A 15,029-nucleotide genomic window follows, 5' to 3' on the forward strand; every position below is an offset into this window, starting at 1 on the left:
GCGGAATACAGGCAGGGAGAGAGTTGCTATATTTATGCAAGAGTCTAATAAAATATTGAGAGGCAGATGGGCAGATGTTCTGTTTAGGCTTAAATGACAGAGATAACATCAAAGATTGAATGTATAGTGACAAGAATAATTTTACTAAGTGAAACAAGCTGGAATTAGAATGAATACTAAAAATGTAGTATTATGAATACAGATTAAAGCTATAAACAGACATTGCCTTTGCAACAGGATCAACTGTGCCAGGATGTGTCTCAGTACAGCTGATCCACTTCACGAGGTGAAATATGCCACCTGTTGTCCTGCACAGCTAGGAATCTGCTGCTTCTAGTACTTCAGGGGCCTGGTCTTGCGTAACTACTGCAAGAAGGGGAACACCATGCTCCCCATCTGCAGATGCATGCCCCAACCTGGAGAACAGCAGCATGATGCATGCATGCACCCAGGAGATCCTGTGCTGGGGGATTCCTGGGAGTACCTGCCTGGGGCAGCATCAGGTCCCCCATGTTCCCACCATAGAGCAAACAGATGTCCACTGAAAAAAAGTAGCACAAATTTATACTACCTATTGTCCTGGCCAAAGTTTTTGGTATTTCTGGCATGACAAGGAGCTTGGACGTCTGTCTGCTTGGCCAAATATTTTTAGAACGGCACAAAGAAAATCTGTTTCCAACCTAATAGTTGATCTGCAGTAGTTGATAAAATGTCAGTAGAGTAAGAGGTACCAATATGTGGCACAGATTCCTGGAGAAAAGCTAACAAGACATTCTGGAAATATTTTGGGATACCACATCAGGTTTTGAGTACATTTGTGGGGGAAGGGAGAACGTCTTGCAAAACAGCCCTCCTGAAGAATTAACAGACATGTTTGGAGATGAAAGCAACTGTAACAGAAACAACTTTCTTGTGTATTTCCATTTTCTATCATTTTACCTTTCAAAATAATGGTTAGTAGGGGCAAGAGTGTTGAGAAATAAGGAAAACTAAGAAAACTGAAAGCAGAACAAAAAACTTCAGTGAGCATATTAAATGGAATGGGAAAAGAGCCAGTCATCACTGACCAGATGGCAGGAAGCTAGGAAAGAGAAAACTACTGCATAGAAGGGGAAACCAGGAGTACAGAGAACAATTACATAATGAAGTAGTAAAACTAGAAGACAAATTTTCTTAGTACCCTCTGTAGCAGACATTATACCAGAATGATGTAATGCTTAAGGATGGAATGCATTGTAAAATGCCAGCTAATGTACAGAACTGGATCAGAAAGGACTGAAATGTCTTGAAGCATGTTTCACTAGCCTGCTGTGTGCCAATACAGGTGACAACAAGACGGGGTTTCACATACATTCAGGACGGGAAAGATTGATGACTGTGGACCATATCATAAAGATCTTTGTGAATTAACTTTCTAGAAAGACAAAAAATAAAGTTTCCAGGAGGTAGTAAAATCTAACATTTCTTTCCCCCCAACATCAGTATATTGATAAATAAAATAAATCAAAGGCAAAAGGCTCAATTTACTGGCAGAAAAGCAAAAATCACTACTTTGAGATGCTGTACATCAGTGAGTCTCAGCTAGGCTGGCACAATACTCAGGGGTACCTTGAGGTCTTTTGAAGGGTGCTGCAGGGTGCCATGTACTGTTAGCACTGTTAGGTGTATAATTGCAATTTACAAGATAAAACTCAGAGGCCATGTCCACATGCAGTATGGACATTTGGTTCCCTGGAGACAACTAGCAGTGGCTCACCTTGTGCCGGCTAGCTGTTCCAGGCAAATGCCTGTGCTATGCGGGCTCTGGCATGCAGCAAGTTACTCAGAAAATCATTCTGCAGGAAGCACAGAAATGAGGTTGTCTAGATGCATTTTAGCAGCAAACCCTTTAACGTAAAAAAATGGTATCTAAAACAAAGAATAAGTTAAAATGTAATGTGCCTTCAAATTTAAATGCAGTTATACCATCTAGAATATAATACGTGCAAACACATTCAACAAAGGAGGAAAGGGAAGATTAGCTACAGAATGAATAGCTCTTTATTGCTCCTCATCTTCAATTTTTGGCTACATCTACACTTTTCCTTTTGCAGAGGTGTACTAAACTCACCACGGGTACATGAAGACCTTTGCCGCACCCGATCTACCATCACGTTGCTTACTTTAAGCTGAACAGTCATAAATTGGAAGCAGCTTGTGCACAAGTTTGCACATGGCGCGAGGCATGCCAGGAATCCAATTTAAGTAATTTGGGGTGGGGGACAGGCAGGCAAGATGGAAGGAGGATTGGGGAGTCTGAGGGGGGAGGAGAGCTGTCTGTCCATGGGTGGGAAGCAGGGGTCACGGAGCTAAAAATAGTCCAGTCAGAGCTGACAGAGGTAGGAAGAGTGCAGCCCCAAGGCTGGGGCAACTGGCTGGGTTTTACCAGCCCCATGGATGCACTCTGAACACATACAGATATTCAGTAGATCAGGCTAACCTCTTCCCAATCTACTAACTTAATTCACCTCGTTAAATTAATTTAGATTAGGCTGGCCATTTTCTGCCCAATTTAACCTCCCCAAACAGCTGCACAGACTGACACTTAGATAGACCTAACCCTAGTTAGGTAGATCTAACTGTCATGTCTGTACATGCCCCAAAAGGTGCAGTTTAAGGGGAAATGAAACTATCTGTGAATTCAATTGGAATTGGGTAAACCATTTCAGCTGAAAAAAATCAAAATTGTTGAAAGGTTCAAAAAGGTCCTAAACAACAGCAAGAGGGATATTGGTTAGATATATGAAAGAATATTCTAACTCCGAAGGTGGCTGAACTCTGAAGCAGATTACCAAAGGAGATTGTGAAATCTCCACTGGTGGAAGTTAAGTGTGGGTTATTCTGGGATGATTCCTGCCCTAAACAGGAGACATCCTGAGATCAGGAAAACCAGGTCCCTCCCCCCCGAGTACTAGAGACCTTCTGAGACCGCTTCCCAGTTCTTTTTGTCTTATGATTTTGAAAAATAACATTTTTGTTTTGAAATTTACTTGCATTTAAAATTAAAAAGGTTAAATTACCCAAAAGTAAACATTTCAGATCAACCCAAAATGCTTTTCAGTTCAGCCACAAAAATATCTATTACTGTATTTGTAAAACTTATTTATATGTAAAAACCTGTTTCCTTTGAATGAAAATCTTTCTATTCTTTCAGGAAATGAAATGTTGTGTCTGAAAAACTGACATCCCTAAACCTCTCTCCCATTTTCAAATGTTTGAAAGGCTGCCATAAAGAAGGAGAACAACTGTTTTCCTTTGCTGCGGAGGGCAAGACACCAAGCAATGGTTTCAAACTACAGCAAGATACATTAAGATTAGATCTCAGGAAAAAAAAACTCCATACTGTTAGACTGCTAGGGAAATTGTGGAATCCCCTTTATCAAAGGTTTTCAAGAGGAGGCTGAATAAGCATTTGATCGGGATGGTTAAGGAACAGCATTCCTATATTTGTGCTGGGGGTTTGGACCCTGGAAACAGCCCCTTCTAAGCCTATGGGTCTATGATAAGCAGAAGTCCTAATGTTTGCTCTGAAATCTGGTTTTCCTGAAGCCTAATGTTACCTTGCTGTTATATCACTTGTCTGACAACTAAAATTATAACCTTACTGGATTGTGTCCTGCACAGGAATTTTCAAAGGGGTGTGTATTTGCACAGCATGGTGAAAAACATTAGAGGGGGAAAATAGTCAAATGCAAGCTCTCTGGGGAAGATCATCTCAGGTGAGGTTCTATGGTGGTAGCATACCAATACCTGATAATGAGATGGTAAACAGAGCATTACGGGTTATGGCACACACATTTTCCAGGAAAGATAGGATGGTGTGGTCAATTCTGTGCGCCTCCCAACATGCCACCTTCAGAGATAGCCTCTCATTTGACAACAGTTGGTATCACTGGGAGGTCAGCCTTGCTCACTTGTTTTTACAGCAATTTGCATTCCATTTTCCACAGTGCTTTTCAATTTCACTTTTTCAATTATTACTTTCAGGCAATTGCTTTAATTATCTGTTGCTCCACAAGGAATGACATTTTCCTCTGGCTGAGAGAAGAGATGCATCATACTGCATTAATGCTGATAAGCCTCTCCAAGGGCGAAACCATGGCTGCCTTTCCAGGCTTGGCAGGCCAACTGAGGAGGCATTTAGCCAGCACCTACAGCTATCGCTGACAGATTGGCCCAATTGTCACTACTTTGATGGCAATCTGCACAGGATTACCAGTGATGCTTTAAACTTTTAAACACATGCAATAGCCTCTCATTTGAGATTCACCAAAGCAAATGGTGTCACCAAAGACCATTGCAAAAATGCAACGAACTGCAAAGTTAATACAAGCCTTTTTGCCCAATCCAATGGATATGTTAATGCCAAGCTCAGCAATGATGGATGGACTCATTAGCGTTTCAGTTATCTCCAGCTGAACCTGGTGCCAAGGCATATGGTTTAACAGATGTTCCAGCACAGGCCTCTATTCTCTGTGCTACATAGGTGTCGAGTTAGACTGGACATTGATTAGAGGTTGAAAATTTCACTGGGATTATGGGAGTCACAACTATTCCCAATTTGGGCAGCAGTGAAACATAGTCTGATTATTAAAACAAAATTAAACTAAACACAAAAAGTGACTGAAAAAGAAAATGAACCCCTCTCCTCCAAACTCGCACATGATATTTTTCTGATGTCCTAGTTGGATTAGCAGAACAAATGCTGGACAAAACATGGAATTGTCTAAGCCTTCTATGTGTCATATGGCCCTCCACTCCAGCTAACCTCATGTAATCAGCCTACATGCTTACTGAGGTTGTAAACAGTAGTCTAAGGTGATTGCTCAGGAAGAACCATCCTGAACTAGTTCAGTTTTGAGGAATTACTTCTAAACACTATGCCTTGGAATTCTCATCTGAAAACAAAACCTACTTACCTTTGCTCCCTCTGCCCCCCAATATATTTGCTAATAATTATGCATCAACTAAATAAAAATATGGGGAGGGGGGTTGGTGGCCCAGTAATAATTGTATGCTGCATGCCTCCTCATTGAGGAGAGAAATTGGTGAAAATTTTGAGAACTGTATTTTCCTCTTACCTCTCACACCCAATAGGCAATATTCTCTCAACATGTTTCAGATCTCTTTGTTCAACCACTTAACAAGGATACTGACTTTAGCCATGTTGGTCTAAGGACACAGGCAGACAAGGTTCTTTAGGTAAATCCGATATCTTGCAAAGAAGAATTTTTCCAGCTATTTAGTTGGTCTAATAAAAGATATAGGATTTACCCAAAGAACCTCGTCTGCCTTCAACCAGTTAAGGCACTTAATCTAGTCAGATGTCTGTCTGCTTTTTATTAATGCAGCTATCTGTGTGCTTTATATTAATGAAGCTACATCTTTCAAAGGACTTTTGTTCTTTTTACTGATCACCTTTCCTGCCAGTCCTTTTGTCTCAGACCGTGGTTCAATAGGGATGTGAAAATGAGTAACAAAAGTAATTTTACACAACACACACACATGCACGCACGCACAGAGATAAATCTATCTATATATTGATATAGGTATCTACAGACGAAATCCAGTAAACATCCAACTTAAGGTCAATCCTTATTTACCCCCCTAAAATGTAGAAACCAGAGTTTGACATTTTTTCAGTGCTTAAAACATTATATGTGCATATTATAAGATATTTAATGTTCTGATTTACTGTGCCTATTGTCATTGCATGTTTTATATATATGCTAACAATTAGAATTATATTTACATACAGAAACATGTACATGTGCATAATTTTTCTTATTTATTATCTAGCTCCACCTCCAATACATTTGGCTTCTGAAGTTAGCAAAACGTTAAGCCTTTGGAAATGCAGCACGTTCATTTTTGCTATTGTCCCAGATAGTTCTGTTCGTTAAATCCTGTAAACAAGTATCATTCTGCTGAAAAAGAAAAGAAAGGGGAAAAGGAGAAAGATTTTTTTGGTCTTCCTTTTAAGCTTAAAATTTTCCTCTAACTTTTGAAACAAACAAAAAAATGGAGAAATGCTGTAGAGACAAAGAAAGCCATGCTTTCTTTAAATAGACCCATAACTATAAAACAATGTCTATATAATATTTTTTTTAAAATCAAAGCATTTCAGGTATACTCCCCCAAGTTTCCCAATTATTAGCACCTTTTTTTCTTTTTCTTTTTTAAGGAAGATCGTTTTACGTGCAACTACTTTGTAACAAGGAGCTGCTATTTTGTGCTAAAAAGTGCCCCTGTTTTATACCTTCACACCTTAGCTCCGAGGCAGGCAATTATTTCAGGTGGAGGGCCACTTACTGAGTTTTGGCAAGCCATCAAGGGCCACATGACAGGCAGCCAGGGGCAGATAAATACTAATTTTCTAAATTGTTTAGGGGTCCCTGGGCTGGATGGAATGGCCTGGCGGGCCGCATCTGGCCCACCCCTGCCTTAGCTGGTGCTCCTATTATAGAAGATACATTCTTAAAACGCTTCTGCTCCAGTTACTTAAAAATAATGAGTTGGGCATTTGATTTGATCTGTTGGGGACTTCCTTCCTAGAAGTAGGTCTTTGTGAATCCCTGAGTTTGCCAGTTTGGCAAAAGAAATAAAAATGAATGTTTGCCTAGCCATACTTGGGCCCATGTCCTGCATCTGACATTTTCAGGAAAAGGCCACCAGTTTTGTATTTTCTCAAAATATAATATTTTCCTCAAAAATCTGCAGTGGGATCAATCCCTTTTTATATAAGTTCTGACAGGTGAAGTTTTATCATTTGCAAATCTGTTTTGGTAAAGAAGGGTAGAAATTTGAATGGAGAAAGTAAACCTGGGGTACTGAGGAATGGGTGACAGAACTGACAATTTAAGAACAAAGAAAGGAAAGGGTAAAAGCCAGGTAGAAAGCAGCTATGAAAAAAGGAGCCCAAGCACTTGACATTTATAATAGCCATTTCATAGTATTTTCCATTCAAAGATATCAGAGTCCTTTATAAACATTAACAAGCAAAGTTATTTGAAGGGCAAAAGACCTTTTTTAGTTCCAAGATCTTCTCTAACAAAGATTATTTTTAGTGTTTTACAAGATAAGAAAGGATGCACTTTTGTGAACTAAACAGCACACCCATAAACTGTGTGAAAGGAAAAGCATATGTTTTCTGGGCAATTTTGGCTGCTAACTGGACTTCTTGAGAGAGAAGAAGTTAGAAAGGATAATCTGTCAAAGTTATCAGACTCAGAGGACTTAGCGGTATGGAAAAATTCCAGTTGGCTCTTGCTGTCAAGCACTGTTAAGCAATTATTTGTGTTGAGAGTGGTGCTTTACATTGTTTCTTGCACACTTTTACTGTTACAGCCTTCTCTGTGATATAGTAATCCAGGTTAATTTAATTTAATTTTGTGTGTTTTATGTGCTCAGCCTGGCAGTCCCAAGAAATTGAACTTCTCCTTCTCAATGAGTGCATGTTATATTTGTTCAATTGAAATAATGGTATCTACTTAGCAGAAAGACTTGCAATACAAATAGTTCCTAGTGATAGGATATCTGTTTACTACGATGACTTGCTAATATAAAAGGCAACGCAATCACTGTTGGTTCTGCGTTCATTTTTCAAATTGTGACACTGCGATAACTGTTCTTGGAATAGTCTCCATAGCCTATTTTTCTAGAAGTCAGATGCCTTCCTGTTCAACCCTCCTCCCCTTTGCCTCTTCCCAAAAAATCATCTCTCTCTATTTTGGAGGTGCAACTTGTGGCTATTTATACTCATTCAGAAATTAATAAACTCCTTTTTCACTCAGTTGAGAAATGAGACCCTGACTAGGAAGGATGGTCAATATTTCATTTTGATAATATTGCACATGTGCATTTGTTACATATGAATTTGGCATTTTCTGTGTTTTAAAATATTACTTTTATTATTGTATTATTATTTTTTTATTCAAATGTTCTTTAAAAACAAGTTATTGAAGGAATATTTTTCAGAACCAGTGAGAAGCAAGTATACTTCAAGCACCCCGTTACACATAGTAACACACAAAGCAATGGAGTCAGACATTATCAATTCTGCAACTTTCACCTACATCAAAAAATGATACACCATTCTCAAAGAGGCTGTCTGTGCCAGTCTGTGATCCACATAAATTGTTTTTCTCTGAGCTATGAGGATTTATAGTATTTTTTTTCAAAGGGAAAAGGAGAGGGAGAGGGAGAGGGAGAGAGAAGTAGAAAATAGTTTTCTCATTTCAATAATTCATTACCTGAGAACACCCTTACGCGCACTTGTGTGTGTGCGTGCATGCGCGTGTGCCTGCGTGTGTGACAGAGAAAAGTTAAAATCTTTCCTAGTATGCAAAGGAACACTACTTTTATATTGCCATATTAAATATGCTGTCATTTTAACACACAACCCTCAAGGGATTAATTGTAATTTCTCTCTATCATAGGATCATCCATCATAGTTATGACAGCTCTCTGTGAAGCCTGTGCTAAACATAGCACATTTGTTTTACTAGATACAAAAATCTCTTTCAAACCGTATGTATTTATCACTCACACAATTTTGTGAAAGAAGCATGTAGAGAAAAAAAATGTATTGGGTTATATAGTAACTATTTGTGCAACTTTTATTCTCAATTTTTATATTTAAATTTTTTTAATAAAGAAAAGAATTTGTTATTTCTCTGGTCAATCAAATTAACTATAAATTTAATTTCTATAAAACATTTTGCAAGCACACAGAAAAAAGGGGCTGAGGAGTTAATTTCATTTTCAACAAGAAGTCTGTCCTCTAGTCATACAGACTTGGATGAGCTGGCCTTACCTGCAGCCATAACTTGTTATTCACTGCATCTCTCCCCGTAGCAATGCATTGAAATGTAGCATTCTGCCCCGCGTTGACCTCTACATCCCCCAGCCTCAAGAAATGTGGAGATTTGTCTGTGGAGGTAGAAAAAATAAAGTTACAAACATTGCTTGCTAATAAAAAAAAGCGCCCAATCACATGACTCTCTCTCAACAGACGCATAGCCACCTGGACTTAAATTATCAGTATAATACTGGTGATTAAAATCAATATCTACTGGAAGGAGAATTAGTTGAATTAATTATATTCAAGCTACTAAGAGTCTGTGCAATGGCATTTGTGTTTTTTCCTTCTCTGTAGACAAACATCTTCTGTGATGAACATGGCCACATCTCAGCTGTAACTCCATTTCAAACATCTGCACGGCCTCAAGGAAAACTCTATGACAAAACTACCGGAGTGAAATATAAGGTTTTAAAAAAAACTGATGTCCACAGCTGAAAGACAGACCTATAATATAGCTCTTAAATGTTTTCTTCCAAAATACTGACTAAACTGAAACGTCATTTGTGGCTTTTTTTAAACCAATATGAAATGCAAATGGCATAAGCAGAAAGGGGCTATTTCAGCATTTTGTCATGCTGATAATCTGCTGTTAAGGTGATCCCTGACTCTGTGATTTTACACAGCAAAGCTGTATCTGGATCTAGAATCTCTTTTACAGAGACAGGCCATAGCTGGGTTGACTGGTAGTATGAAGAGGCAAGTAACAGGTAAGTGACTCAATCACTCCTCCAGGATACTGGAGCTGCCAGCACTGGGGGAGCAAGGATCAGAGATCTGGGGGAAGGGAAGAAAGAATAGATTTGAGTTTCCAAAGATTTTTGTTATCATTTAGTATCTCCTAGTAGGAAGTGGCTTCCAGTAGTATTATCTCTTTGGAAAAAGCAATTAAATTACAAGCCTCAGGGATGCATTGCAATGAAGCTACATTTTTGGGAGGGACAGGATGCAGAAGGGTACAGGTAGAACACAGTGGGAGAGATTTACAAGAAAAAAAGGCAGCAAATGAGAAAAGTATATAGTAATGATTTCTCCTGAATCCCTCTACTGGTCCACAGTTCCCCAGCTTGCAAGCATACATATTTTTCCAGGATTAAACAAATGAGGATGAACCTTCATATATACAACTGCAGCCAGTTCCTATACAAAATACTGGAAACCAAAATATTTTCTTTAGATCTAAAGTTGCCTCTCAGGCTTCATAGCCACATTATTTTTTTCTAACAGCCCTCTGACTTAAATACATGCCAGTTAAGATCAGCACAATCGGTGTATTGGTATTAATTGCTTACTGTCCACACCTACTAGTATGTGAATGCAAAGGCATTCACAGAATAAAGGCTATTTTTGTGCAATGCATTACTTACAATATACAGAATTTTTTATCCAGATAAATCACTATTGTACTACAATGTTTTCCCCTGTAAGCTGTAATAGAAATGCTACAGAAAGAACAAACGACATCAATGATCAAGCGAAGAACACTCAGCAGCCTGAGCTAATATGAAGCATCTCCTGAAAAGACAGAAAAATGCAGCTCTTAATCACTACTTACCACAAGGGTAACTCAGAACCTGGATGTCATCAATGGCAATGTAGCCACTTCTCCCATCTGAGACTTCAGCTTCAAATATTACCTGTCAGAATGAAAGAAAAAATGTTTACAATGCTCATTTCTAGAGAATTCCCACAGTGGCAAGTGTGTAGATATAAGACATGTTGCTTTTTTCATTTAAGCTGAACTTTCCACAAGGTTTGATGACTGAATGGAATATTTATTACTTAATATATTATAGTTCCATGCCACTGTTATATTAGACTTTCTCTGGGTTGCCTGCTTCAGGACATACCACAGGAACATGTTTACTTGCTCATAATTAATGCTATTTTGTTTCCAGTAAACCACCTTTTTACATCAGGATTAAATTCTGATCATGTCATTTTTAGACAGTTCAGACAGCTCTACATATGACAGTATGATATTTTAATCATGACTTTTTATCCCAGTTGGTCATTGGTTCCCCATATTTTCCTGAGCTCCCCTTACCATGCAATACCACAAGAGAACATACAGCAGCACGGGGACACTGCAGTGCTATCAAGCAGCAGCTCCAAGAGCAACACCTGCACTGACACACTGATCAACTGTATGGTTGGGAAAGATGCTGGACAAGCTTTAGGACACAAAATCCAGTTCCTTCCCATTCCCAGGTGAGCTCCACTGCTTGCTGATGCGAGTACGTTAACATCATGGGAAGTGACCATGGAGTAAGAGACAAGTTATCACATAGTTGAAACGCACTAGTTTAAGAGTGATTTAGATAGATGTTGGTATTGTCCTTGAGACTGGAGGGGATAGAGGAACTAAATAAAACCTGAGGTCAAAAAAAAGAAAGAAAGAAATGCAGGAAGGGGATCAGAGGAGATATTAAAATGGAGAGCAGGGGAAATACAGGGTAACAACGGAAAAGTTACAAGAATGAAAACACAGGAACAAGGCAACTGCAAATGGCAGAAGAGCTGGGAAGGACAATTAAAACAGGAGATAAACATGAAAAGCCTTAAAGAAGAGAAAGACTGCATCAGTCAGAATATGGAGATGATGCAATTTTATAGATACAAATAACTACTACTCTGTTGTGTTATTTAAGTATATGCAGTAGCAGTAGGTGTGGGAATGAAAAATATTTGTACTTTTAGGACAAAGGTCAGCAACCTTTTTTGAAGCCACGAGCCGCAAGTCTCAGCACCCCAGAGAGACTAACGTCCTGATCTTACCCGTGTTACTGATCCCCCCGTGCTCCCTCTCCAGTGTGGGTAAGCACAGATGTGGCAGAGCAGCAGGCTGTGCAGTGCAGGGGAGTACGAAGGAGGGGAAGGACAGCACAGTGCAACTCCATGTCTTCAAATCCTTGTGCCAGATCAGCCCTCTTACAGGCTGGCTGGATACAGCTCATGAGCTTACCAAACCCTGTTCTAGGATAGTGTATCCTTAAAAATTACAGCTAAGTTTTGCTTAATTCCAGGATTCCTGTGATTTCATCTTGTGGCATGAAAATTGCCTGACTAACACTGACAAGTAAGAGAAATTGTTCATATTCCAGGAAGCGATGAAATTGGCTATTTAAAATGTTGAAGAAAATTTTAACAAGCTCGTGTATTTCTTTCTCATGTAGAGTTCATTCATTTTAAAATGTATCTATTAAAAATAGATAGGTGGAGAAGTGCCTTGATCTAGCCTGCTTCTGCCACAGAGTTCTTATGAGATGCTCGATGAGTCACTTACCCAATTTTCACAGGTGGCCACTGATTCAGTGTTTTTCATTTACTGGGTGCCTGGCATCAGGCACAGATGCTGAACACTCACAAAGGCAACTGAAGTCACCGAAACCCTTGCTCTGGAACTATTGATTGATCACTACTCTGAAAAACCATGCCAAGCGTTGCATATTGAACTTCCCAAAATTAGTGCACATTTTTGTATTTGCAAAATGAGGGTGATGATGATATCCCTTTCATCTGCCAGGGGTGCTTTGAAAATATGTTAATTAATGGTTAGTGAAGCATGTATATGCCATGGGCTGACTACCCTGAAGATGGGAAACAGGAGCAAATTAATAATTCTGTCCTTAGAACAGCATGTGAAAACAGTGCAGCAAACAAGACATGGGCCCACATATCAGCCAAGGAAGATAAAGCAAAGCATTGATTAAATGCTCATTAAAGTAAGCACACATCATACAGGGGCTGTCTGTACTGCCTCCCTACCCAGTACAAGACTGGCAATCAAAGAAATAAGCCCCATCATGATCATGTTTGGAAAGACAGGCCATGCTTTTAAAAGCACACCCTTTCTGAGCCTGACACCACTGTGACAGAAAGCTCATCCTTTGTGAGCCTCACCCACCCATACTTGATCAGTGTATGACCAAATCCACACATTCAGCAATGTAGATAGCTTCTAGAAGCCTTAGGTGCATGTTCCCAGCCCTGAGGTCAAGGACTCAGTTTTCCAGTTAAATTCTGTAAATCAGAAATTGTCGTATCTGTATTGGACATCAGGAGGAAGTGCAAGGCTTTCTATTCCAGGGACACTTTTGGCAGTGATTGCTATTTAATGCCTTCCCTTTTCCATGACCAGGAACCCTCCTGTGCCTTACCTTCTATGCCGATTCTGTGAATGCTTCAAAAGGTGAACAAACACATTTACTTGGTTTAATTGTCCAGATTCTCAAGAAGGTCTCAGGGAAGAAACCTATCTAACAGCAGTTCCTTTATTTCAGCTGTACAGTGAGTTTTGCTAGATCTTAAAACATATTATCATCTGAAATAAAGTCCAACTAATTGTTCTCTATGCCCAGCATCCTGCAATCAAAGCCCTACATGTTTTGTCATGCCATACCACAGTAAGATCTCAGCATGGTTTTCACACTTCTGATGCAGTGACCTTCAGATATATTACAACATACTATTTCTTCTGCGTCTCTATGAAAAAGACAATTATCAGCAATTACCTCAACAACAGGAGTAAGCAAGATCTAAGTTCTCTGAATACTACCTATTCAGATAAAGTATCCCTGAGGACACCCCAAGTTCCCCTGCAAAGTCACCAAATTCTGTCTCTCAGCAACTCGGCTTCCCTAAACCTTGCTCTTCCAGAGTTAAGCCAACACTAAATCACTCAATGTGAAAAGCACTTCACCCTTCTACCAGCACAGGTCTTGAGACCAAAGAGGTCAAACTTCTTGTGCTCCTTTTCTCTACCAGTGCAGTAAAGCCATTTGGCCTTCTTAGCTATTGGAGCTACCACCTGAGAGGAAGGTCCAAAAGTTTATGACATTACTCAGGACTTAGGGAGGTATTTCATACTTTGTTCTCCCTTCAGTCACAGAGAAAGAGGCAGGAGTTTTTCATATCAGTTAGCCAGGTCTGTCAATGCCTTATTCATAAAGCAAGGCTATTTTGGCAGAGCCAGAGTCCAGCAGTATGTCAACCTGCCTATGAGCAGACTGATTGATTTCCTCTAGCAAAATCTGAAACGTTGGTGCTACACATAGGAACATAGACCTGAAAGGCTCCTCAGCTGCAAACCACACAGTGCATCAGGTCTCCAAAACCACAGAAACTATCCATGTGATGAGATGATGAAAGGATAAGAATGACAACAAATGAAAAACAAGTCTCAAACTCGGATCATAAAATCCTTCTGATGTGGTAACGGAAAAAGCAATTGACATGGTAGAACATGTGAAGTCAAAACTGAGGAGATAGAAGTTGAACAGTTTGTTCTGTACCTAATGACAGGGGAAAGCCAAGGTCCTCACTGCCAGAAAAAAGCCATCAATGTGATGACTGTGTCAGAATAGAGGAGGTCTGAGAGGTCACTCTGGAGTACCCAAGTAGTCTTTAGTACCCAAACTACAGAGAGACAGATATGGGGACAAAGTGGCACCATGTTTATAGTCAGAACTGAATACAGACTCCAATAAAACAGCTTCCAAAGAGCCTGTCATGACTACTAGAGCTAAAGATGGGCCCAATGTAAACTGAGAAGGTCGCCAGTATTCATTATAAAGAAATCCTGAAGTTACTCAGTGCCACAGTAAATACAGGAGCCATCCAAAGACATGCTGTTGCAGTAATCATAGGATAGATTATGTTCAAGAGCACAAGACCTTTCATTTGAGGAAAACCAGAATCAGGAAACTCAGTACTGGAGTAGAAGTAAACACTGGCACTCCCAAACTACCCTCTGAGAAGGAGGTCGAAGAAATACCTATGGCCTTTATTTGCCAGTGACTGAAGCTGACTGACAGCTTGATATCAGTGTTGGAGTCAGTGCCTCAGATGTATCTGGAATTCAGCAGTAATTCTAACTGGCCATGAAAGAGAAAACAAAATGGCCAAAGGTACCATGCACAAGATGGCAACACCTCATTGCAAAGATGAAAATTTAGTATGTACCTCCAACTTCCAAGAGGTTAAGGATTTTTTATAAAGAAAAAGAAAAGTGGTCAGGCCCAGAGGGTTGTTATTGATGGCAGTCACTCATTGTGGTGCCCTGTGACCAGTGGGGTCCCTCAAGGCTCTGTCCTGGGACCCATACTGTTCAACATCTTCATTAACGATG

At 39.6% G+C, this 15,029-nt stretch overlaps 1 protein-coding gene across 8 annotated transcripts in view; it reads right to left on the reverse strand.

Annotated features, from left to right (window-relative positions):
* The window catches only part of PTPRK (protein tyrosine phosphatase, receptor type K), a 608,487-nt gene that overhangs the window by 318,862 nt on the left and 274,596 nt on the right, over nucleotides 1–15,029 (reverse strand). For all 8 annotated transcript variants that reach the window (XM_019538012.1, XM_019538011.1, XM_019538015.1 and 5 more), the window contains exons 4-5: nucleotides 10,455–10,536; nucleotides 8,855–8,970 (exon numbers count right to left, since the gene is read on the reverse strand). In XM_019538012.1, the coding sequence (XP_019393557.1) occupies nucleotides 8,855–8,970; nucleotides 10,455–10,536 (198 nt within the window). The remainder of the gene's footprint in view (nucleotides 1–8,854; nucleotides 8,971–10,454; nucleotides 10,537–15,029) is intronic.

This window comes from Crocodylus porosus, unplaced genomic scaffold (genome assembly GCF_001723895.1).
Source record: "Crocodylus porosus isolate Cpor-Errol unplaced genomic scaffold, CroPor_comp1, whole genome shotgun sequence".
NCBI classification, from domain to species: Eukaryota; Metazoa; Chordata; order Crocodylia; family Crocodylidae; genus Crocodylus; species Crocodylus porosus.